The 26711-nt window shown below is 45.5% G+C and overlaps 1 protein-coding gene across 1 annotated transcript in view; it reads right to left on the bottom strand.

The window, feature by feature from the left end:
- LOC139579346 (uncharacterized) overlaps positions 1-15962 on the bottom strand; it is an 18753-nt gene extending 2791 nt beyond the window's left edge. Inside the window, exons 1-4 of the mRNA XM_071407917.1 lie at positions 15380-15962; positions 15000-15101; positions 14714-14905; positions 14476-14618 (exon numbers count right to left, since the gene is read on the bottom strand). Coding sequence (XP_071264018.1) covers positions 14476-14618; positions 14714-14905; positions 15000-15101; positions 15380-15746 — 804 coding nt within the window. The 5' untranslated portion in view covers positions 15747-15962. The remainder of the gene's footprint in view (positions 1-14475; positions 14619-14713; positions 14906-14999; positions 15102-15379) is intronic.
- Positions 15963-26711: the final 10749 nt, after the last annotated feature.

The raw sequence follows: 26711 nt of genomic DNA, 5'->3' as shown, positions 1-26711 counted from the left end.
TGTTTCTCTTTACATATCTACAGTCCATAGCACCAGCTCTCAAGGCATGTCCACCTCCTCCAAAACTTCTGCAGCTTCTTTCAAAGGTATTGATGTAAAAAGTAGAAAATTGTTTTCATGAAACATGCTCTGTCTGACACGACTGTTTCTCTCTGCAGCACAGAAAAGGAAGAGAACAGCTCCAGCAGCCACCTCTGTCACTCCACCCATGGCTCCACCCTCAGGTACTTCATCATCTGGTTGTTTTTCTCTCTCAGTTGTGTCAATTACTAGTATTGCTGCAGTACTTCTACATTTATAAACCATGTTAATCAATTTAATTATAATTTTTAATAAAACAAGACACCACCTGCAGTGCTCGCTGCTGAGAGCGTTATCTGCTTGCAAGCTCCCCACAGGAGTGTGAGTCCGATGTGCCATGGGTGTGCTGTGACTGACAGCACTGGTTCCACTGCAGGTTTCATTGTGATTTTTGTGACAATATAGGGATGGAGGTCAATATTTAATTGTTTGTTTTCATATACAATTATGTATTAGAAGAAAAAATCTTCTAAATGATGTATAAAATATAATTTATATATTTCTTCAACCCATAGGACAGACAGCTGACTGTCCTCGCAGTGGCAGACCACGTGTAACAACACCTGCACAGGATCGGTATATCGGAACATCACACCTGTAGGACAGGTACAGGATGGCAACAATAAATGCCCGAGTTACACCAGGAACGCACAATCCCTCCATCAGTGCTCAGACTGTCCGCAATAGGCTGAGAGAGGCTGGACTGAGGGCTTGTAGGCCTGTTGTAAGGCAGATCCTCTCCAGATATCATCGGCATTAACGTCGCCACCGTCGCTGGACCAGACAGGACTGACAAAAAGTGCTCTTCACTGACGAGTCACATTTTTTTCTAACCAGGGTTGATGATCGGATTTGCGTTTATCGTCGAAGGAATGAACATACACTGAGGCCTGTACTCTGGAGTGGGATCGATTTGAAGGTGGAGGGTCTGGGGCGGTGTGTCACAGCATCATCGGACTGAGCATGTTGTCATTGCAGGCAATGGAAGACATCCTCCTCCCTCATGTGGTACCCTTCCTGCAGGCTCATCCTGACTTGACCCTCCAGCATGACAATGTCACCAGGCATACTGTTACGGCTCTCGTTTGTAGAAGGAGTGGACCAAGGCGCAGCGTGGTCGCCGTACATCGTCTTTTTATTGATGACACCAAAACAAAACAACAAAGACAAAATAACGAAAGCGCACAGTTCTGTAATGCTAAGAAACTATACAGAAAACAAGATCCCACAACTGAAGGTGGGAAAAAGGGCTGCCTAAGTATGATCCCCAATCAGAGACAACGATAGTCAGCTGCCTCTGATTGGGAACCATACCCGGCCAACAAAGAAATATATAAACTTGAATGCCCACCCCAAATCACATCCTAACCTAACCAAATAGAGAAATAAAAAGGCTCTCTATGGTCAGGGCATGACAGTACCCCCCTCCCCAAGTAGGTGCGTACTCCGGCCACAAAACTTGACTCAATAGGGGAGGGTCTGGGTGGGCATCTATCCTCGGTGGTGGCTCCGGTTCGGGATGTAGCCCCCGCTCCGTAAGCTGATCCCTCCGCTTCTGTGGGACCGGACCGTGGGATCGTCGCCGGAGACTCCGGACCATGGTTCTTTGCCAGAGGAACCGGACCGTGGATCATCGCCGGAGGCTCTGGACTGGGAACCACCGCTCGAGGCTCCGGACTGCAGATCGTCGCCGGAGGCTCTGGACTGGGAACCGCCGCTCGAGGCTCCGGACTGCAGATCGTCGCCGGAGGCTCTGGACTGGGAACCCCCGCTGGAGGCTCTGGACTGCAGCTTGTCGCTGAAAACTCTGGATTGCAGATCGTCGCTGGAGGCTCTGGACTGGGAACCCCCGCTGGAGGCTCTGGACTGCAGCTCCTCGCTGGAAACACTGGACTGCAGATCATCGCTGGAGGCTCCGGACTGCTGACCGTCGCTGGAGACTCCGGACAGAGGACCATCGATGGAGACTCGGGACTGCGGACCGTCGCTGCAGGCTCCGGTCGGGGGACCGTCGCTGGAGGCTCCGGGCCATGGATTATCGCTGGAGGCTCCGTGCCATGGATTATCGCTGGAGGCTTCGGGCCATGGATTATCACTGGAGGCTTCGTTCCATGGATCATCACTACAGGCTCCGGGCCATGGATCATCACTGGAGGCTTCGTGCCATGGATCATCACTGGAGGCTTCGGGCCATGGATCATCACTGGAGGCTTCGTACATGGAGCCGGAACAGGTCTCACCGGACTGAGGAGACGTACTGGCAGCCTGGTACGTGGAGCTGCCACAACGCGTCCTGGCTGGATACCCACTTTAGCTCGGTGAGTGTGGAGAGCTGGCACAGGACGCACTGGGCTAAGAAGGCGCGCTGGAGGCATAGTGCGTATAGCCGGTGTACGATATACTAGGCCGTGGAGGCGCACTGGAGGTCTGGAGCGTAGAGCTGGCACAACGCGTCTTGGCTGAATACCCCTGTAGCACGGCAAGTGCGGCGAGCTGGCACAGGCCGCACTGGGTTGTGCTGGTGAACTGGGGATACCGTGCGTAGAGCTTGCGCAGGATATCCTGGGCTGAAGAGACGCACCGGAGACCAGGAGCGCTGAGCCGGCACAATCCGTCCTGGCTGAATGCCCACTCTAGCACGGCAACTGCGGGGAGCTTGCACAGAGCGCACCGGGATGTGGATGCGCACTGAAGGCACGGTGCACAGAACCGGAAAACGTGGCACTTGAACCGTGACCAACTCCTCATTGTGTTTACAGGGAGTTGGTTCTCATTCGCCCCTTAGTTCCATTCGTTCCGCTCGCTGCGCTCGCCAACCCGTGTGCCGCCCCCACATTTTTTGGGGGAGGCTACCTCTCTTGCTTCCGTCCTTGCCGTGACTCCTGGTATCTCCGCCGTTCCTCACTCGCTCCTTCTGCCTGTTTCCACGGCAGGCTCTCATGCCCTGCCATTACCTCCTCCCATGTTCATGATGTCCTCCACTCCGGGGCACGCTGCTTGGTCCGTTGTTGGTGGGATCTTCTGTTACGGCTCCCGTTTGTAGAAGGAGTGGACCAAGGCGCAGCGTGGTAGGCGTACATCGTCTTTTTATTGATGACATCAAAGCAGTTCTGTAAGGCTAAGAACCTAAACAGAAAACAAGATCCCACAACTGAAGGTGGGAAAAAAACCTGCCTAAGTATGATCCCCAATCAGAGACAATGATAGTCAGCTGCCTCTGATTGGGGACCATATCCGGCCAACAAAGAAATATAGAAACTAGAATGCCAACCTCAAATCACACCCTGACCTAACCAAATAGAGAAATAAAAAGGCTCTCTAAGGTCAGGGCGTGACACATACGTCTCGTTTTGTGTGTAATTTCCCTCAAGACAGGAATGTCTGTGTTCTGCCAAAGAGCCCGGATCTCTAACCCATTGAGCACGTCTGGGACCTGTTGGATCGGAGGGTGAGGGCTAGGGCCATTCCCCCCAGAAATATCAGGGAACTTGCAGGTGCCTTGGTGGAAGGGTGGGGTAACATTTCACAGCAAAAACTGACAAATCTGGTGCAGTCCATGAGGAGGAGATGCGCTGCAGTACTTAACTTCTTATGGCTGAAATCCTGGTAACGGGATCGATATGACAACAGCCAGTGAAAGTGCAGGGCGTCAAATTCAAACAACAGAAATCTCATAATTAAAATTCCTCAAACATACATGCATCTTATACCATTTTAAAGGTAATCTTGTTGTTAATCCCACCAAAGTGTCCGATTTCAAATAGGCTTTTCAGTGAAAGCACCACAAACGATTATTTTAGGTCACCGCAAAATCACAGACAAACAGTAATTTTCCCAGCCAAAGATAGGAGTCACAAAAAGCATAAATAGAGATAACATTAATCACTAACCTTTGATGATCTTCATCAGATGACACTCATAGGACTTCATGTTAAACAATACATATATGTGTTGTTCGATAAAGTTAATATTTATATACAAAAACCTCAGTTTACATTGGCGCCATGTTCAGAAATGCCTCCAAAATATCCGGAGAAATTGCAGAGAGCCACGTCAAATAACATAAATACTCATCATAAACGTTGATGAAAATACATGTTTTACATAGAATTAAAGATACACTTGTTCTTAATTCAACCGCTTTGTCAGATTTCCAAAAGCGTTACGGCAAAACACAATATTCAATAATCTGAAAACAGCGTTCAGCCACAAAAGCAAGCCATACATGTCAGGACCCGGTGCGAGAAACAGTCACTAATAATCGTCAGAACCCAGAAGATGAGGCAGACACAGCAGTACTAGAGATGGTGGTTTAATTAAAGAACAAAATCTTCAGGCAAAGAAACTAAATCCACAATGTCCAAAAATAAAGCCAAGAGGCACAAAATGGAAATCCTCCAAAATACAAAAGAAACTCCACAAAGTGGTAAAAAACAGCAGGGAAAAACAAACCTCAAAAGACTACTCAAATAATACACAAGAACTAAACCAGAGAACCTCTGGAAAATCCAACAAGAGAAATATCTATATAAAACAAGGCTTGTGCTGGGGCTGGGTGCTAACTTACAACACTGAGCAAGGAACTGAGGAACACACAGGGTTTAAATACTAACAAGGGAATGACCTACAGGTGCAAACAATAATTAGAGCAAGAAAAACAAAAGGTACAAAAAAGGTGCAATGGGGACATCTAGTGACCAAAACCCGAACAGTCTTGGCCAAAACCTGACAGAATCCCCCTCCTAGGAACGGCTCCTGACGTTCCTACCAGCCTTCTCAGGGTGGAGGGTGCTGAACTGACGAATGAGGTCAGGGTCCAGTATGTCCTTGGCAGGAACCCAGGAGCGCTCCTCGGGACCGTAGCCTTCCCAGTCCACCAGATACTGCCAGGACCGCTGCACCCGGCGGGAATCCAGTATCCGGTGGACGGTATAAGCCGACTGGCCACCGATGACACGGGGCGGAGGGGGAGATCTGCCTGCCGGGATAAGGGGAGAAAAAACAACAGGTTTTAATAAAGAAATGTGAAATGTTGGATTGATCTTAAGGGATCTGGGTAAGTGCAGGCGAAAAGTAACGGGATTGACTCTCCTGGCAATCTTAATTGGACCGATGAACCTCTGGGACAGCTTGCGAGACTCCACCCGTAGTGGTAAGTTCTTAGTTGAGAGCCATACTCTCTGGCCGGGGTACAGGGTAGGACCGGGACGGCGACGTCTGTTGGCTTGTCGTTGGTACTGCTGAGAGGAACGCAGAAGATTAAGACGTGCCTTCTTCCACGTAAGCCGACAGCGTCTGATGAACCTCGAGGCTGAAGGCACTCTGATTTCTGCCTCCTGGTCCGGGAACAAAAGAGGCGCATAGCCAAACTGACACTCATGCGGGGATATACCAGTGGAGGAGGAGCACAAGGTGTTGTGCGCGTACTCGGCCCAAACAATGAAGGATGACCATGTGGACGGGTTGTTGGAAACCATGCATCTGAGGGTGGTTTCCAGCTCCTGATTCATCCTCTCAGTTTGGCCATTGGACTCCGGATGGTACCCTGAAGATAAACTGGCCGTGGCCCCTATGAGTTGGCAGAAGGCCTTCCAAAACCTTGAGGCGAACTGGGGACCTCTGTCGGAAACCATATCTTGCGGAATCCCAAAGACTCGGAACACATGGTTAATCACCAACTCAGCTGTTTCCTTGGCAGAAGGTAATTTGGTCAAGGGAACAAACCTGGCCGCCTTAGAAAACCTGTCGATGATGACTAGGATCGTAGTATTACCATGGGACGGAGGAAGGCCAGTAATAAAGTCCAACGAGATATGGGACCAGGGTCGGTGGGGAATAGATAGAGGGTGAAGGAGTCCTTGAGGGCGGAGGTGAGAAGATTTGCCCTGGCAGCACACGGAACAGGCCTTGACGAAAGTGGCAACGTCTTCTTTTATGGTGGGCCACCAGAACTTACGCTGGATGAACTCCAAGGTGCGACCTACGCCCGGGTGACAGGTGAGGCGAGAGGAGTGCCCCCACAGAAGGACTTGGGACCTTGCTGCCTTGGGAACAAACAACCGATTAGCAGGACCTCCTCCAGGGCCCGGTTCGATGGCTTGAGCTTGTTTCACAGTATCCTCCACTTGCCACGAGATCGGAGCCACGATCTTAGCGGCCGGAAGGACAGTCATGTCAGTATCTTCTCGAATGGCAGGAGAGTAGATTCGTGACAAGGCGTCCGGTTTGAGATTCTTCGACCCGGGTCTATAGGTGAGGATAAACTGAAATCGTCTGAAGAAAAGAGACCATCGAGCTTGTCTGGAGTTCAACCGCTTCGCCTGCTGGATATACTCCAGATTTTTGTGGTCCGTAAGCACTTGAAACGGTTGAGAAGCCCCCTCGAGCCAGTGTCTCCATTCCTTCAATGCCATCTTAACCGCTAGGAGTTCACGATCCCCCACATCGTAATTCCTCTCGGCCGGGGTAAGCCGGTGAGAGAAGAAGGCGCAAGGATGAAGCTTCTTGTCTTCACCCCTCTGAGACAGGACAGCTCCAACCCCAACCTCTGATGCGTCTACCTCCACCACAAAAGGTTCATCCGCCGTTGGTAGTGTCAGGATGGGAGCAGAGAGGATGCGCTGCTTGAGTCCTTGGAAGGCCGTCTCAGCTTCTCTTCCCCACAGAAACCTTGTGTTGACACCCTTGGTTACAGCTGAGAGAGGGGCTGCCACCGAGCTGAAGTTCTTGATGAACTAGCGGTAAAAGTTGGTGAAGCCCAGGAAACGCTGAACTTCCTTAACGGACTTGGGGGTGGGCCAATCCGCTACCGCCCCTACCTTCTTGGGGTCCATCTGGACTCGACCGGGTTCCACTATAAATCCCAGGAATTGTACTCGAGAGGAATGGAATTCACACTTTTCCGGCTTAACGTACAAATGGCTGTCTAGGAGGCATTTGAGCACTTGTCTGACATGCTTAGTGTGTTCTTGAAGGGAGCTCGAAAAGATGAGGATGTCATCCAAGTAAACAAACACAAAGATGTTAAGCATATCCCTAAGCACATCGTTTATGAGCGCTTGGAACACAGCCGGAGCGTTGGTCAGGCCGAAGGGCATCACCGAGTATTCGTAGTCACCAGTAGGCGTGTTGAAAGCGGTCTTCCACTCGTCCCCGGGTTTGATCCGCACAAGATGGTATGCGTTCCGCAGGTCAAGCTTAGTGAAGACAACTGCTTCCTGGAGCAGCTCAAAGGCTGTGGCCATAAGGGGTAGCGGGTAGCGGTTACGGACGGTTATGGCATTGAGTCCTCGGTAGTCGATGCAAGGTCGTAATCCACCGTCTTTCTTGGCCACAAAGAAAAACCCTGCTCCCGCCGGCGAGGTAGATGGACGCATGAGGCCTGCTGCCAGAGCGTCCTTGATGTAGGTATCCATAGCAGCTCGTTCTGGAGGAGAAAGGGAAAAGATCCGACCCCTGGGAGGGCAGGTCCCCGGCAACAGGTCGATGGTGCAATCGTAAGGTCTATGGGGTGGTAGTTTGGTGGCCCTCTGTTTGCTAAATACCAGTTTGAGGTCATGGTAACACTCGGGAACTCGGGACAGGTCGATGGATTCTAGAGACTCGGAAGGGGAACTCTGGGAACTCGGGAAGATACAAGTGCCTTGGCACGTAGGACCCCACTGCTTGATAGTGCCCACAGACCAGTCGATGTGAGGGTTATGGCTGTGAAGCCAGGGATAACCAAGGACGAGAGGGAACTCGGAACAGGAGATCAGATGAAAGTTCATCACTTCCTGGTGTTGGGAAACTGAAAGTCGCAAGGGGGTAGTGGCACGAGTGACAAGTCCAGATCCCAAAGGGCTTCTATCCAACGTAGTAACCCTTATGGGGTCACTTAGAGGTTCAGAAGGAACGCCATTCTCCTTCGCCCAGACTCCATCCATGAAGTTACCTGCGGCTCCAGAGTCTACCAAGGCTTGAAGAGAAAACTCGTGGTCGTCCCAGGAAAGGGTAACTGGAATGAGCAGGCGGGAGTTGGATGGATGGGAGGAGGTTATGTTTCCCGTTACAGTCCTCCCAGGCCTGCACGGGAGAGTGCGTTTCCCTGGAGCCCGGGACACGTGGAGCGGAAATGGCCCGGTTTGCCGCAATATAGACAGCATCGCTCCCTCATCCGGCGGTCTCTCTCAGCCTGGGAGATGCGTCCAACCTGCATGGGTTCTGGTGGAGCCAGCGAGGATAAAGGTGGAGACTCGGAGCTGGAACCGATAGGAGCTAGGGTGAGCGGTCTACGGTTGAGTTCTCTCTCTCTCAGACGCTGGTCTATGCGTGAAGCCAACTTGATAAGGGACTCGAGGTTGTCCGGTGGTTCCCGAGTGGCCAGTTCATCTTGGATGGTGTCAGAAAGACCCTTCAAAAAACACACTGTGAGCGCCTCGTCGTTCCAGCCACTTGCTGCTGCCACAGTGCGGAACTGGATGGCATAGTCCGTCACGCTGCGCCGACCTTGGCGGAGAGTCAGGAGCTGTTTGGCTGAGTCAGGGCCGTTGGTAGGACCTTGAAACACTCGCTTGAATTCTTCAGCAAAGGTAGAGTAGCTGGCACAGCAGGGACTTTGGGCATCCCACACAGCAGTAGCCCAGGCTAGGGCTTTTTCCGACAGCAGGGTGATGATATATGCTATCTTGGACCGGTCGGTGGGAAACGACGATGGTTGCAGCTCAAAGGAGAGAGAACATTGGGTGAAAAACCCCTTACAAACACTCGGATCCCCTGAGAACCGTTGGGGAGGCGGCAGACGAGGTTCAGCCAGGGGGTTAACTGCCAGGGGCACTTGAATCGGATGAACTGGAGCAGAAGTGGTTGCCGGGGAAAGTCGATCCGAAATCTGCTTTATGGAAGTCAGCATCTCTGACAGAAGTTGAGAATGTCTAGCCATTAAGGCCTCTTGCTGAACCAGAGCAGCTTCGTGGCGTTGGACAGTCCCCCCGTGGTGGGACAGCATGGAAAAAAGATCCTGGGTACTGGCTGCCTCTGGGTTCATTATAATGGCTCAGTGTTTCTGTCAGGACCCGGTGCGAGAAACAGTCACTAATAATCGTCAGAACCCAGAAGATGAGGCAGACACAGCAGTACTAGAGATGGTGGTTTAATTAACCTTTCACGGCTACTAACCCCGGATCCGGGAGCACCCCCCACCCCCCACACACTGATTAGCATAGCTAGCATAGCTTCACAAGTAGATAGTAGCATCTAAATATCATTAAATCACAAGTCCAAGACACCAGATGAAAGATACAGATCTTGTGAATAAAGCCACCATTTCAGATTTTTAAAATGTTTTACAGGGAAGACAAAATATGTAAATCTATTAGCTAAACACGTTAGCAAAATACACCACTATTCTAACTCCATCAGTTTCTTACTCCTTCAGGTGCTATCACCAATTCGGCTCAACTAAGATATTGATAGCCAATAACCTATAAAAAAAACCATCAGATGACAGTCTGATAACATATTCATGGTATAGGATAGTTTTTGTTAGAAAAAAGTGCATATTTCAGGTAGAAATCACAGTTTACAATTGCACCGACCATCACAAATCCACTAGAATTACTAGATAGAGCAACGTGTATGACCAATTTACTCATCATAAAACATTTCATAAAAATAGACAAAGCATAGCAATGGAAAGACCCAGTTCTTGTGATTTCAGACCATATTTCAGATTTTCTAAGCGTTTTTCAGCGAAAACACAATAAATCGATAAGTTAGCATACTACATGTGCAAACGTTACCAGAGCATCGATTCCAGCCAAAGAGCGCTATAACGTAATCACCGCCAAAAGATATTAATTTTTTCACTAACCTTCTCAGAATTCTTCCGATGACACTCCTGTAACATCATTTTACAACATACATATACAGTTTGTTCGAAAAGGTGCATATTTAGCCATACAAAACCGTGGTTACACAATAAAAATACTAGGAAATCAAGCCTCAATATGTCTGACGTCATCTATCAGAGTGATCTAGTTTAATTGAAAGCTAATCATATACTTGACTAAAAAATACAGGGTAGACAGGAATCGAAAGACAAATTAGTTCTTAATGCAACCGCTGATTTACATTTTTAAAATTATCCTTACTTTTCAATACAGGGTTCGCCAGGTGAAGCTATACCAAACAAAATGGCGAAATATGCGTTTAAAATATTTCGACAGAAACACGGTTTATCATATTAAATATTGCTTACTTTGAGCTGTTCTTCCATCATATTCTTGGGCAATGTATCCTTTCTATGTTATAAACGTCTTTTGGTCGATAGATGTCCTCTGTCCTTCGAAATGTCCACCACCAACGACCGACACCCCGAAACGTTCCCAAAGCTAGAAAGTGCACGACAAATAAATTCCTCAGAATCGCACTAAACGGATATAAATTGCTATAAAACGGTTCAAATTAACTACATTATGATGTTTTTAACAACTATAACGACTGAAAACATGACCGGAGAAATATCACTCTAAAAAACGATTTGGAACGAGGCAAGTCCGATGGCCTTCACGCTTCAGGCGCACGACGAGAAAGGGCGGTCTCTATACATTTTGGTCATTTATAATGGCTGTGAATGTCCCATCGAGTTCATTGAAAACGTGATGACGTACAGACACCCAGAGGAAGACGTAGGCAGTGTCGGTTTCTTCATAGCATTCACTGTCGCCTTAAAAACAGACTCCAGATCAGAGGTAAAAATTTCTGAAATCTGAACCCTGTCATGAAAAGTGCTGTAGAAATTGTTCTGTACCACTCAGAGACAAAATTCCAACTTCTATAGAAACTAGAAGGTGTTTTCTATCCAATAATAACAATAATATGCATATTGTACGATCAAGAATTTAGCACGAGGCAGTTTAATTTGGAGACCCAAATATGCTAATGCGGAACAGCACCCCCTATAGTTGCAAGAAGTTAAAGAACAAAATCTTCAGGCAAAGAAACTAAATCCACAATGTCCAAAAATAAAGCCAAGAGGCACAAAATGGAAATCCTCCAAAATACAAAAGAAACTCCACAAAGTGGTAAAAAACAGCAGGGAAAAACAAACCTCAAAAGACTACTCAAATAATACACAAGAACTAAACCAGAGAACCTCTGGAAAATCCAACAAGAGAAATATCTATATAAAACAAGGCTTGGGCTGGGGCTGGGTGCTAACTTACAACACTGAGCAAGGAACTGAGGAACACACAGGGTTTAAATACTAACAAGGGAATGACCTACAGGTGCAAACAATAATTAGAGCAAGAAAAACAAAAGGTACAAAAAAGGTGCAATGGGGACATCTAGTGACCAAAACCCGAACAGTCTTGGCCAAAACCTGACAATACAGTTACCCGATAAATTGTTCAGTCAACAAAACTCATAAAAAGCATTATAAATCTACACTTGCCTTTGCTGATATTCGCCGGAATGCACTCCCAGGACTCCCACTTCCACAAGAAATGTTCGTTTTGTTCGGTAATGTCCATCATTTATGTCCAAATAGCTACTTTTGTTTGCGCGTTTGGTAAACAAATCCAAAGTCACTAAGCGCGTTCACTAAAAGCTGACGAAATGTCCAAAAGTTCCGTAACAGTCAGTAGAAACATGTCAAATGATGTATTGAATCAATCTTTAGAAGGTTTTTAACATAAATCTTGAATAACGTTCCAACCGGAGAATTACATTGACTTCAGATGAGCGATGGAACAGAGCTCCCTCTCATGTGAACGCGCATGGTTAGAGCATGGTCAGGTCATGGCAGACCTGACTTATTCCCCTCTCATTCGGCCCCCCTTCACAGTAGAGGCATCAGACAAAGTTCCACAGACTGTTGACTTGTAGTGGAAGTGCAAACTCATCTATATCTCGCTGTGATTTCAATAGGATCTTGGTTGAAAATCGACCAGCCTCATAATTCCCACTTCCTGTTTGGATTTTTTCTCAGGTTTTTGCCTGCCATATGAATTATTTTATACTCACAGACATCATTCAAACAGTTTTAGAAACTTCAAAGTGTTTTCTATCTAATATGAATAATAATATGCATATCTTCTTATGGCTGCAGGGCGGTGCCGGTACACTTATGACAACAGCCCGTCCAAGTGCAGGGCGCGAAATTCAAAAGATATTTTTTAGAAATATTTAACTTTCACGCATTAACAAGTCCAATACAGCAAATGAAAGATACACATCTTGTGAATCCAGCCAACATGTCCGATTTTTAAAATGTTTTACAGCGAAAACACCACGTATATTTATGTTAGCTCACCACCAAATACAAAAAAGCACAGACATTTTTCACAGCACAGGTAGCCTTCACAAAACCAACCTAACTAACCAAGAACCAACCAAACTAACCAAGAAACAACTTCATCAGATGACAGTCTTATAACAAGTTATACAATAAATCTATGTTTTGTTCGAAAAATCTGCATATTTGAGATATAAATCATAGTTTTACATTGCAGCTACAATCGGAAATAGCACCGAAGCAGCTAGAACAATTACAGAGACCAAATTGAAATACCTAAATACTCATCATAAAACATTTATGAAAAATACATGGTGTACAGCAAATTAAAGACAAACATCTTGTGAATCCAGCCAATATTTCCGATTCTTTAAGTGTTTTACAGCGAAAACACAATATAGCATTATATTAGCTTACCACAATAGCCAAAAACACAACAGCATTGATTCAAGCCAACAGTAGCGATAACGAATAAACCAGCAAAAGATATACATTTTTTCACTAACCTTCTCAAAATTCATCAGATGACAGTCCTATAACATCATATTACACAATACATATATTGTTTGTTCGAAAATGTGCATATTTAGCGGCACAAATCGTGGTTATACAATGTGAATACTAGGCAAAATGCAATAACAATGTCCGGAGAAATCTTGGAGAGGCACCTAATCTAATCAAATAACTATTCATAAACGTTACTAAAAAATACATGTTGGACAGCAAATTAAAGATAGCTTAGTTCTTAATGCAATCGCCGTGTTAGAATTCTAAAAATAACTTCATTACGACATGCAGCTTACGTTATGGCGAGAGAGCGCCCAAAATCTGGGCGCACACTAATAGTACACATGTTCGACAGATATATGAAATAACATCATAAATGGGTCCTACTTTTGATGATCTTCCATCAGAATGTTGTACAAGGGGTCCTTTGTCGGGAACAATCGTTGTTTGGTTTTAGAATGGCATTTTTCCCTCTTGAATTAGCAAGCACACTAGCCAAGTGGCGCGAAGCTCTCCTTCCTGAACAAACGCTGAGAACGCAACACGCCTAACCTCCCGAAAAAAATTCAATAATATGATAAAACTATATTGAAAAAACATACTTTACGATGATATTGTCACATTTATCAAATAAAATCAGAGCCGGAGATAGTAGCCGTCTATAACGATAGCTTTTCAGAAGGCAATCCCCGGTTCCTTCTCGCGCCTTCCAGAAAACAGGAAATTGGTGTCACGTCATGCCAAGAGCTCTGATTTGACCTCAGATCAAGCTATACACTCCATTTCTTCTCTCACTGCCTATTGACATCTAGTGGAAGGCGTATGAAGTGCATGTATCCTAATACATATCAAGCAAATGAATAGGGATGCCCTGGAACAGAGCATCGATTTCAGATTTTCCACTTCCTGTCAGGAAGTTTGCTGCAAAATGAGTTCTGTTTTACTCACAGATATATTTCAAACGGTTTTAGAAACTAGAGAGTGTTTTCTATCCAATAGTAATAATAATATGCATATTGTACGAGCAAGAATTGAGTACGAGGCTGTTTGAAATGGGCACCTTTCATCCAAGCTACTCAATACTGCCCCTGCAGCCCAAAGAAGATATATTAGCAACTGGGACTGAGGAGCAGGCAGTTTAATATGGGCACCTCTGGGCACCTTTTATCCAAGCTACTCAATACTGCCCCTGCAGCCATAAGAAGTTAATGCAGCTGGTGGCCACACCAGATACTGACTGTTACTTTTGATTTTGACCCCCTCCTTTGTTCAGGGACACATTACTCCATTTCTGTTAGTCACATGTCTGTGGAACTTGTTCAGTTTATGTCTCAGTTGTTGAATCTTGTTATGTTCATAGAAATATGTATTTACACATGATAAGTTTGCTGAAAATAAACACAGTTGACTGTGAGAGGACTTTTCTTTTTCTGCTGAGTTTATATAATTTCATGCAAACTTTTGTTTCTGAGAGGAAATGTATTAAAAAAATTGACAGTGATTTGAACATTTGCAATGCAGTTGGTTATACATGTTGAATACTAATCAGAGAAGTAGATGATAATAAAGAAACTGTAGTATTGTAGTATTAATAATGTATTATCTATTACCTGTTCTTCTCTGCTGTTTATAATAACCAACTCTCCTCCCATTGTTCTGCACTCCTTCTGACCGGCCCCAGCTGAGTTCATCGTGGAGGAGAGATAATAACAGCTGGTGCCAAACTTCCACCATCCAGCTAGACAGGGTTTCTCTGAGATGAACACATCAGAACAGCAGGCATTCAAAAGTCTACAAATATACTACATCTCTTCTATGTACTAAATGAAATGAATCAACTCCACTCACCATAGAACCTAACCCTGGTCTGTAGCTGGTCTCTCTCTTCAGTCATGTTGTTGTAACTGGTCTGTAGCTGGTTTCTCTCTTCAGTCATGTTGTTGTAACTGGTCTGTAGCTGGTTTCTCTCTTCAGTCATGTTGTTGCAACTGGCCTGTAGCTGGTCTCTCTCTGTTGAGTAGTGATGACCAATGACTCCATCTGTAAAAAGGAAGAGTTAATTAAAAATGTAATTTCCTCACCTTTGTTGATTAAGTAGGCTACTTAAGTCTCAGTGACAACATACTAAACTTACAGTAGACAGACAGGCCTATGATCCCAGCCAATAAGAGAACACACAGCAGCCCCAGACACACTGCAGCAATTCCAGAGGGTCTCTTCCACCACTGAAAATGCACTAAATCACAAATTGTTAAAGTAAGTAAAGTAATCTTTGGTAATGTGTTTTACTGTATCATCCAGGATTGGGACAAATAAAGCTATAACAATACAATATATATTAATATCACCTGTTCAATGTGTGTAATTTGTGTGTGTGTGTGTGTGTGTGTGTGTGTGTGTGTGTGTGTGTGTGTGTGTGTGTGTGTGTGTGTGTGTGTGTGTGTGTGTGTGTGTGTGTGTGTGTGTGTGTGTGTGTGTGTGTGTGTGTGTGCGTGTGCGTGTGTGTAATCTTACCTGAAGCAACAACTCCATCTCTTGTACTGGGTTTGAAGGCTCCTACGTTGCCATATAATTGGCCATCAATGTCTGTGTTCTTCATTGCATCAGGCTCATCGTCTTCAAATCCATCTGAGTTTCCATAAACTCCCTCTGACATCTTAACACAAATACAGTAACTTCTACTTCTAACCTCAACTTTAATGTACGTCTGTAGCTGTGTCTTCTCCCTGCACTGTCCTGCGTCTGTGTGATATACTGTAGTGACACTATTTTTTAAACGTTCAACCACAGTGAAGGGGAAACTGGTCACCACGTGACTTGAACCAGCCTTAGTTCCTAATCTGAACATGTTTGTTTCCCAGTGTTCATCAGTTTTAAACATGTGATTCAACTGAGGTGATAATATACTACATGGTATGACTCTATATCATGCTATATGATGTATGTGTGGGTCACAGGGTCCCAATTTTGGATACATTCACATATAACCTACATATATCCTGACTAAATGTACAGCACCCACAGCCTTCAAATGGAGAGACACTTATGTCTTGCACTCTGTGACCGGCGGTGCAGGGGGAAGTTGCCACAAGACACTGATCTTAGGTCCGTTTTGAATTTCCACCACAAATGGTTAAAGTTAGGATTTTGGGAGGGAAACCTGATTCTAGATCTGTATCATATAGGCTCTTTGTTCTATCTATGCTGAATGTGAAGAGTTACTCAGAATGAAAAAGCAGAAGTTCTGACAACATCTCCATAGTTTCAGATTTAATAGAATAGAAAGAATAAAAACCCTTCACATGTTTTATGACAAAACATTCATATTTCCACCCTGTCTTTCAGTACAACATAACATATACATACTGGTTACATCTAATGACACAACTCTCTCTGCACTGATTCCACTGTTCCACATGACATCTACCTACATGAACTATTATACAACTCTACAGCTCTACTCTATTCCACAGGAGGAGAGAAAGCATCACACAGATCACACACAGGGACAGAGTCAAAGGTGGCACCCTGGTGGACGTAGTACTAACTACAGGTACAGCTGTTGTGTTGGTGACAGAGACCTGGGTAGATGTAGTACTAACTACAGGTACAGCTGTAGTGTTGGTGACAGAGACCTGGGTGGATGTAGTACTAACTACAGGTACAGCTGTAGTGTTGGTGACAGAGACCTGGGTGGATGTAGTACTAACTACAGGAACAGCTGTAGTGTTGGTGACAGAGACCTGGGTGGATGTAGTACTAACTACAGGTACAGCTGTAGTGTTGGTGACAGAGACCTGGGTGGATGTAGTACTAACTACAGGTACAGCTGTAGTGTTGGTGACAGAGACATGGGTGGATGTAGTACTAACTACAGGTACAGCTGTAGTGTTGGTGACAGAGACCTGGGCACAGTTTCCCAAAGCATATTAAGGCTAAGTGCATCTTAGAACAATAGGATTCTGTGGTAATAACGATGGAGCCTTAAAATGCTTTGTGAAACGGGGCTTTGGGCTGTAGAGCTCCCTACCATCTCAACAGAGTCCTTCATTGAGCCCTGAGACACACCCACATTGCCTGTCCACCACCATCAGTTCCACCTCCTTTGAAGAGCAGGTGGTGCTGCAAGCCTCCCGGGTCCCATTCTCGGCCCTGGGGCCCAACACCATAGAAGTGTTCAGGGTCCCGTTGCCTTGGCATAGGGTGACACAGACGATGCCTGTCCAGTTGACACCGTCGGTCAGGTTGGCAGAGAGCTGCCAGTAAAGAGACGCTGCAGTCAGCCGGGTGGACGAGGGGGGGGGGGGTGTCACCTGGAGGAAGGGGATATGGAACAGACAGAGAGAGAGAGAGAGAGTGAGTGGTTAAGAGAGAGAGAGACAGCGCTTAGTCAGACAACTGAGGTAGAGTGGTAGTGGTTGTGGTTGTTGTGGTTGTTGTGGTGGTAGTGGTGGTGGTAGTGTTAGTGTCGGTTGTGGTGGTTGTAGTGGTGGTAGTATTGGTAGTTGTGGTGGTTGTGGTGGTTGTGGTGGTAGTGGTGGTTGTGGTGGTTTTGTTGGTAGTTGAGGTGGTAGTGGTGGTAGTGGTGGTAGTGGCGGTAGTGGTGGTTGTGGTGGTCAAGTCAAGTTTATTTTATATAGCCCTTCGTACATCAGCTGATATCTCGAAGTGCTGTACAGAAACCCAGCCTAAAACTCCAAACAGCAAGTAATGCAGGTGTAGATGCACGGCGGCTTGGAAAAACTCCCTAGAAAGGCCAAAACCTAGGAAGAAACCTAGAGAGGAACCAGGCTATGAGGGGTGGCCAGTCCTCTTCTGGCTGTGCCGGATGGAGATTATAACAGAACATGGCCAAGATGTTCAAATGTTCATAAATGACCAGCATGGTCAAATAATAATCAGGAGTATATGTCAGTTGGCTTTTCATAGCCGATCATTAAGAGTATCTCTACCGCTCCTGCGGTCTCTAGAGAGTTGAAAACAGCAGGTCTGGGACAGGTAGCACGTCCAGTGGACAGGTCAGGGCTCCATAGCCGCAGGCAGAACAGTTGAAACTGGAACAGCAGCAAGGCCAGGTGGACTGGGGACAGCGAGGAGTCATCATGCCCGGTAGTCCTGACGCATGGTCCTAGGGCTCAGGTCCTCTGAGAGAGAGAAAGAGAGAGAGAAGGAGAGAATTAGAGAGAGCATACTTAAATTCACACAGGACACCGGATAAGACAGGAGAAGTACTCCAGATATAACCAACTGACCCTAGCCCCCCGACACATAAACTACTGCAGCATAAATATTGGAAGCTGAGACAGGAGGGGTCAGGAGACACTGTGGCCCCATCCGATGATACCCCCGGACAGGGCCAAACAGGAAGGATATAACCCCACCCACTTTGCCAAAGCACAGCCCCCGCACCACTAGAGGGATATCTTCAACCACCAACTTACAGTCCTGAGACAAGGCCGAGTATAGACAACCCAGACAGGAAGATCACGTCTGTAACTCAACCCACTCAAGTGACGCACCCCTCCTAGGGACGGCATGAAAGAGCACCAGTAAGCCAGTGACTCAGCCCCTGTAATAGGGTTAGAGGCAGAGAATCCCAGTGGAGAGAGGGGAACCGGCCAGGCAGAGACAGCAAGGGCGGTTCGTTGCTCCAGGGCCTTTCCGTTCACCTTCACACTCCTGGGCCAGACTGCACTCAATCATATGACCTACTGAAGAGATAGGTCTTCAGTAAAGACTTAAAGGTTGAGACCGAGTCTGCGTCTCTCACATGGGTAGGCAGACCATTCCATAAAAATGGAGATCTATAGGAGAAAGCCCTGCCTCCAGCTGTTTGCTTAGAAATTCTAGGGACAATTAGGAGGCCTGCGTCTTGTGACCGTAGCGTACGTGTAGGTATGTACGGCAGGACCAACTCGGAAAGATAGGTAGGAGCAAGCCCATGTAACGCTTTATAGGTTAACAGTAAAACCTTGAAATCAGCCCTTGCCTTAACAGGAAGCCAGTGTAGGGAAGCTAGCACTGGAGTAATATGATCAAATTTCTTGGTTCTAGTCAGGATTCTAGCAGCCGTATTTAGCACTAACTGGAGTTTATTTAGTGCTTTATCCGGGTAGCCGGAAAGTAGAGCATTGCAGTAGTCTAACCTAGAAGTAACAAAAGCATGGATTAATTGTTCTGCATCATTTTAGGACAGAACATTTCTGATTTTTGCAATGTTACGTAGATGGAAAAAAACTGTCCTTGAAACAGTCTTGATATGTTCGTCAAAAGAGAGATCAGGGTCCAGAGTAACGCCGAGGTCCTTCACAGTTTTATTTGAGACGACTTTACAACCATCAAGATTAATTGTCAGATTCAACAGAAGATCTCTTTGTTTCTTGGGACCTAGAACAAGCATCTCTGTTTTGTCGAGGTTAAAAGTAGAACGTTTTCAGCCATCCACTTCCTTATATCTGAAACACAGGCTTCTAGCGAGTGCAATTTTGGGGATTCACCATGTTTCATTGAAATGACCAGCTGTGTGTCATCCACATAGCAGTGAAAGTTGACATTATGTTTTCGAATGACATCCCCAAGAGGTAAAATATGTAGTGAAAACAATAGTGGTCGTAAAACGGAACCTTGAGGAACACCGAAATGTACAGTTGATTTGTCAGAGGACAAACCATTCACAGAGACAAACTGATATCTTTCCGACAGATAAGATCTAAACCAGGCCAGAACTTGTCCGTGTAGACCAATTTGGGTTTCCAGTCTCTCCAAAATAATGTGTTGATCGGTGGTATCAAAGGCAGCACTAAGGTCTAGTAGCACGAGGACAGATGCAGAGCCTTGGTCTGACGCCATTAAAAGGTCATTTACCACCTTCACAAGTGCAGTCTCAGTGCTATGATGGGGTCTAAAACCAGACTGAAGCATTTCGTATACATTGTTTGTCTTCAGGAAGGCAGTGAGTTGCTGCGCAACAGCTTTTTAAAAACATTTTGAGAGGAATGGAAGATTCGATATAGGCCGATAGTTTTTTATATTTTCTGGGTCAAGGTTTGGCTTTTTCAAGAGAGGCTTTATTACTGCCACTTTTAGTGAGTTTGGTACACATCCGGTGGATAGAGAGCCGTCTATTATGTTCAACATAGGAGGGCCAAGCACATGAAGCAGCTCTTTCAGTAGTTTAGTTGGAATAGGATCCAGTATGCAGCTTGAAGGTTTAGAGGCCATGATTATTTTCATCATTGTGTCAAGAGATATAGTACTAAAACAGTTAAGTGTCTCTCTTGATCCTAGGTCCTGGCAGAGTTGTGCAGACTCAGGACAGCTAGGCTTTGGAGGAATACGCAGATTTAAAGAGGAGTCCGTAATTTGCTTTGGTGGTGGTGATGGCGGCTGTGGTGGCGGTAGTGGCGGTTGTGGTGGTAGTGGCGGTAGTGGCGGTTGTGGCAGTTGTGGCAGTTGTGGTGGTGGTGGTTGTGGTTGCTGTGGTGACGGTTGTGGAGGTAGTGGCCATTGTGGCGGTTATGGTGGTGGTTGTGGTGGTGGTGGTTGTGGTGGCAGTTGTGGTTGTGGTGGTTGTGGTGGTTGTGGTGGTAGTGGTGGTAGTGTCGGTTGTTGTAGTGGCAGTTGTGGTGGTAGTGGCGGTAGTGGTATCGGTTGTGGTAGTGTCGGTTGTGTCGGTTGTGGTGGTTGTGGTGGTAGTGGTGGTAGTTGTGGTTCTGGTTGTTGTGGTCGAAGTGGTGGTAATGGTAGTGGTTGTTGTAGTGTTGGTTGTGGTGGTAGTGTCGGTTGTGGTGGTGGTTGTAGTGGTAGTTGTGGTGGTAGTGGTAATAGTGTCGGTTTTTGTAGTGTTGGTTGTGGTAGTAGTGTTGGTAGTGTTGGTAGTGTCTCTTGTGGTATTGTCGGTTGTGTGATTGTGATGGCGGTTTTGGTGGCGGTTGTGGTGGCGGTTGTGGTGGTTGTTGTGGTTGTGGTGGTGGTAGTGGTGGTTGTGTCGATTGTGGTGGTAGTGTTGGCAGCCATCTCTGACCAGCAGAGCTGGTAACTTACACCAACAAAGTCCTTTCAAATCAATGACCAGAGAGACGATATGAGGAAATGGGGCCCAATTTAGAGTTTTGGAACATGGCTCTTACCTTGTTGACAAAGGAGAGACACAGGACGGCGTAGTTCATTTTAAAGTTTTGGAACATGACATTTACCTTGTTCACAACAGAGAGACGCAGGACAGCGTAGATCAAGTCTGTGGCTCCAACAGAATCGATGATCAGGGTGACGTCCGTTCCCGACAGAGTGCTGGCAGGCGCTATGAGGGTCACCATGGAGATGCTGGTGGGGAAGGAGGAAGTGAAGTTCGTTGATGTCTCGGACGGTAAAGGTTCCTCCACTACATTTCAAAGTGTGCACTTTCAGACCCAGACAGAGAGTTCTACAAGAGGAAACCAACTGACCGTAACAGAGATGCTGGAAGTCTTTATCTGAGTGGAGGCCTGTCTATGGAAGAGGCTAGGTGATGATTTGGTGGTGACGCTGTTGCTCTCTCCCCTCAGACGCACCAAACAACTCCCCCTGCTGGACTCTGGCACACTACCACAATAAATAAATCCTATTTCTACACTCCTGTTCCCATGTCCAAGCTTTGCCTACATTTGGTGTATCATTTTACTGCAATAAGTGTTTAATTATGCAGGAGTTGATTTTAATGCTATATGAGAGGTTATAGTTATAGGTTATAGTGTGTCCAGATTTCAGTTTCTATTTAACCCATCTAAACAGTAGGCTACAGTTCCCCTTGATGTGTCATACGCCTATTTGAAGTCCCATCTTATGACTGACAAATTTGTGTAGCACCTCACAATCATCACATATAACATAGCATAACATAACACTGCTATCATACTCTTTTACCACTTCACCAAATATTTTCCAAACATGACTTTTCTGGCCCTGCCTTTGCTTTATCTTCAACTCTCCTTTCGCAGCTTTTGTCTTATTGAATTAAACTTAAAAAGTGTAATTTATGCCTCCATGGATTGACGTTAACTTTTTCTGACAAAAAAAGCATTAAATAAAACCAGACAAGGTAATAAAAAAAACAACAACAATGTATAAAAAAAAGCTAATTTAAAAACGACAACGTAATTAAAATAAGGTGGAGAAAATGTCCGCTGGTGACTCACCGGGGAAAGAGCCAGTGTTTCTGGCTTGTCATTAAATGTGAAGTCCTGCTATTTTATCAAATCAATTATCTGTAATTATCATTACCTGATTAAACTAATCATGTAAATTAAATTAACTAGGAAGTCGGTCACAATGGAAGAATTTGTTTATATATATATATATACAGTGGGGAGAACAAGTATTTGATACACTGCCGATTTTGCAGGTTTTCCTACTTACAAGGCATGTAGAGGTCTGTAATTTTTATCATAGGTACACTTCAACTATGAGAGACGGAATCTAAAACAAAAATCCAGAAAATCACATTGTATGATTTTTAAGTAATTAATTTGCATTTTATTGCATGACATAAGTATTTGATACATCAGAAAAGCAGAACTTAATATTTGGTACAGAAACCTTTGTTTGCAATTACAGAGATCATACGTTTCCTGTAGTTCTTGACTAGGTTTGCACACACTGCAGCAGGGATTTTGGCCCACTCCTCCCTACAGATCTTCTCCAGATCCTTCAGGTTTCGGGGCTGTCGCTGGGCAATACGGAGTTTCAGCTCCCTCCAAAGATTTTCTATTGGGTTCAGGTCTGGAGACTGGCTAGGCCACTCCAGGACCTTGAGATGCTTCTTACGGAGCCACTCCTTAGTTGCCATGGCTGTGTGCTTCGTGTCGTTGTCATGCTGGAAGACCCAGCCACGACCCATCTTCAATGCTCTTACTGAGGGAAGGAGGTTGTTGGCCAAGATCTCGCGATACATGGCCCCATCCATCCTCCCCTCAATACGGTGCAGTCGTCCTGTCCCCTTTGCAGAAAAGCATCCCCAAAGAATGATGTTTCCACCTCCATGCTTCACGGTTGGGATGGTGTTCTTGGGGTTGTACTCATACTTCTTCTTCCTCCAAACACGGCGAGTGGAGTTAGACCAAAAAGCTCTATTTTTGTCTCATCAGACCACATGACCTTCTCCCATTCCTCCTCTGGATCATCCAGATGGTCATTGGCAAACTTCAGACAGGCCTGGACATGCACTGGCTTAAGCAGGGGGACCTTGCGTGCGCTGCAGGATTTTAATCCATGACGGCGTAGTGTGTTACTAATGGTTTTCTTTGAGACTGTGGTCCCAGCTCTCTTCAGGTCATTGACCAGGTCCTGCCGTGTAGTTCTGGGGTGATCCCTCACCTTCCTCATGATCATTGATGCCCCACGAGGTGAAATCTTGCATGGAGCCCCAGACCGAGGGTGATTGACCGTCATCTTGAACTTCTTCCATTTTCTAATAATTGCGCCAACAGTTGTTTCCTTCTCACCAAGCTGCTTGCCTATTGTCCTGTAGCCCATCCCAGCCTTGTGCAGGTCTACAATTTTATCCCTGATGTCCTTACACAGCTCTCTGGTCTTGGCCATTGTGGAGAGGTTGGAATCTGTTTGATTGAGTGTGTGGACAGGTGTCTTTTATACAGGTAACGAGTTCAAACAGGTGCAGTTAATACAGGTAATGAGTGGAGAACAGGAGGGCTTCTTAAAGAAAAACTAACAGGTCTGTGAGAGCCGGAATTCTTACTGGTTGGTAGGTGATCAAATACTTAGGTCATGCAATAAAATGCAAATTAATTATTTAAAAATCATACAATGTGATTTTCTGGATTTTTGTTTTAGATTCCGTCTCTCACAGTTGAAGTGTACCTATGATAAAAATTACAGACCTCTACATGCTTTGTAAGTAGGAAAACCTGCAAAATCGGCAGTGTATCAAATACTTGTTCTCCCCACTGTATATATATATCTTCCGAGTCCACTCTTAAAGATCTGAGATATTTTATATCAATAGCAGTCAATCAGTCATTAATTATTCTTATTACCTTTGTCAGTCTCATCTGAACGTCGTAAATTGTTGGTTATCTGCATGAACCCAGCCTCTACTTTGAATAATCCATACACCAATTGACTCAATTATTTATTTACTAACTAATTAAACAATTACATAATATACAATACATAATAACATTATACAGTAAAATACCATCCCTAGTGGACTAAACAAGACAAAACAGTTTGGTTATAACACAGTACAATCAGTGAGAAGAGAAGGGGGTTTTGGAAGAAAGGAACATTGGTCTTTATCAGACCTGGGAAGCTATTCTCACATAAATACATATGCCACTAACTATTGCTCATTCGGAAAAGCAATGCTTATTGTTTACGTGAAGTTGGTGATGTGAGGCTCTGGTTTGCCCAGTCGATGTCACCCTGTCCTTTGTGGATACTTCCGGGTCGTCATGTGAGAAGTTGGTCTGGTCTGAGAGGTTCATCTCACTCTGGAAATTGGTTCACGTCGGTCAGTGTTCTCCTACTAGATTTGCTACCTTTCCAGCTGCAGTCTGTTAGGCTGTCATCTAGGACTCACTTCTTCTTGAGCGATCAGTAATTCAGAGTTCATACCATTTCAAGTATAGAGCAAGCTCCCACGTTTCCTGGCTTATATGGTTGACATTAGAATTAGCCCTTTTAAACGTGAGGACAAATCCTCACGGTATTCGGAACTGACGTGGCTTTGGGTCACAGGCCTTTTATAGAAATGTAGAAAAGGGGTTGGTTCATAATTTCCAACCAATGCCTATTCACTTGGGCGTGGCTACTGACTTAGTTAAACTTTACAGGGAAGATGATTTTCTCATTTTAAAAGTTAACATCACATTACATCATTTCGCAAATAGTTTCATCTCTACTCATTCATTTTATACAGGAATTAGATGCAAACGTCATAACTTCGACAGCTGTATAAACAGAGTTAGGGTAATGTGGCTGTATTGTCTTTCATGAGGTCACAAACATGAAACAAAACGGACCGGGTCGTAGCTGGTTTCCCTGGGACCATTTACCCATTCTCCAAAATAGGAATATTGTTCAATTCTCTTTACAGTGCCAATATGAAGGCTTTATTTGAATGGCTGCATTTGAAATGTGGTTGCCTGTTTTGGTAACTCTGCCAGAGCTGGTTAGTTAGCCAGTGGACTGAAAATGTTACTTCCCATAGAGTTCCAGTCCTTGATCCCAGTGTGGTCTGACTCTTTGCTGAATGTGTTGTATTTCCCAGCTGGCCCTCACGGCGGCGCCACCCTCCTCTGAGATCTTTGTGTTCACTGATGCTCCTGCTAAAGACACTGCACTGTAGAGCACACACACACACACACACACACACACACACACACACACACACACACACACACACACACACACACACACACACACACACACACACACACACACACACACACACACACACACACACACACACACACACACAGGAACCAGTGGAGGCTGGTGGGAGGAGGTATAGGAGGACAAGCTTATTGTAATGGCTGGATTGGAATACATGGAACACATCAAGTATATGGAATCCACACGTTTGACCAAAATGTCATTCCAGCCACTGCAATGAGCCCATCCTCCTATAGCTCCTCCCACCAGCCTCTATTGACTGTCACCACCATCATAGAGAGCACCAAGTTTGTGGTTACAAGGGCTTTCAATACTGTTTTTCTTTCTGTCTTTCTGTTCTTTCTCTCTCGTTCTCATTTTGTCTCTCTCTCTCTCTCTGACACTCTTCTCTCTCTCTCTTTCTCTGCATCTCAATGTACAGTCGTGGCCAAAAGTTTTGAGAATGACACAAATATTAATTTCCAGGAAGTTTGCTGCTTCAGTGTCTTTAGATTATTTTTTCAGATGTTACTATGGAATACTGAAGTATAATTACAAGCATTTCATAAGTGTCAAAGACTTTTATTGACAATGACATGAAGTTGATGCAAAGAGTCAATATTTGCAGTGTTGACCCTTCTTTTTCAAGACCTCTGCAATCCGCCCTGGCATGCTGTCAATTAACTTCTGGGCCACGTCCTGACTGATGGCAGCTCATTCTTGCATAATCAATGCTTGGAGATGTGGGTTTTTGTTATTCCACCCGCCTCTTGAGGATTGACCACAAGTTATCAATGGGATTAAGGTCTGGGGAGTTTCCTGGCCATGGACACAAATTATCGATGTTTTGTTCCCAGAGCCAGTTAGTTATCACTTTTGCCTTATGGCAAGGTGCTCCATCATCAAGGCATTGTTCATCACCAAACTGTTCTTGGACGGTTGGGAGAAGTTGCTCTCGTTGTGACCATTCTTTATTCATGGCTGTTTTCTTAGGTAAAATTGTGAGTGAGCCCACTCCCTTGGCTGAGAAGTAACCCCACACATGAATGGTCTCAGGATGCTTTACTGTTGGCATGACACAGGACTGATGGTAACGCTCACCTTTTCTTCTCCGGACAAGCTTTTTTCCGGATGCCCCAAACAATCCGAAAGGGGATTCATCAGAGAAAATGACTTTACCCCAGTCCTCAGCAGTCCAATCCCTGTACCTTCTGCAGAATATCAGTCTGTCCCTGATGTTTTTCCTGGAGAGAAGTGGCTTCTTTGTTGCCCTTCTTGACACCAGGCCATCCTCCAAAAGTCTTCGCCTCACTGTACATGCAGATGCACTCACACCTGCCTGCTGCCATTCCTGAGCAAGCTCTGTACTGGTGGTGTCTCGATCCCGCAGCTGAATCAACTTTAGGAAACAGTCCTGGCACTTGCTGGAAGAGACCCTCTGGAGTTGCTGCAGTGTGACTGGGGCTGCTGTGTGTTC

The sequence above is a fragment of the Salvelinus alpinus genome, chromosome 6, assembly GCF_045679555.1.
Source record: "Salvelinus alpinus chromosome 6, SLU_Salpinus.1, whole genome shotgun sequence".
In the NCBI taxonomy this organism is placed as follows: domain Eukaryota; kingdom Metazoa; phylum Chordata; class Actinopteri; order Salmoniformes; family Salmonidae; genus Salvelinus; species Salvelinus alpinus.
Note: the sequence above shows the minus strand (reverse complement) of the source record. Positions and strands in the feature narration are given on the sequence as shown.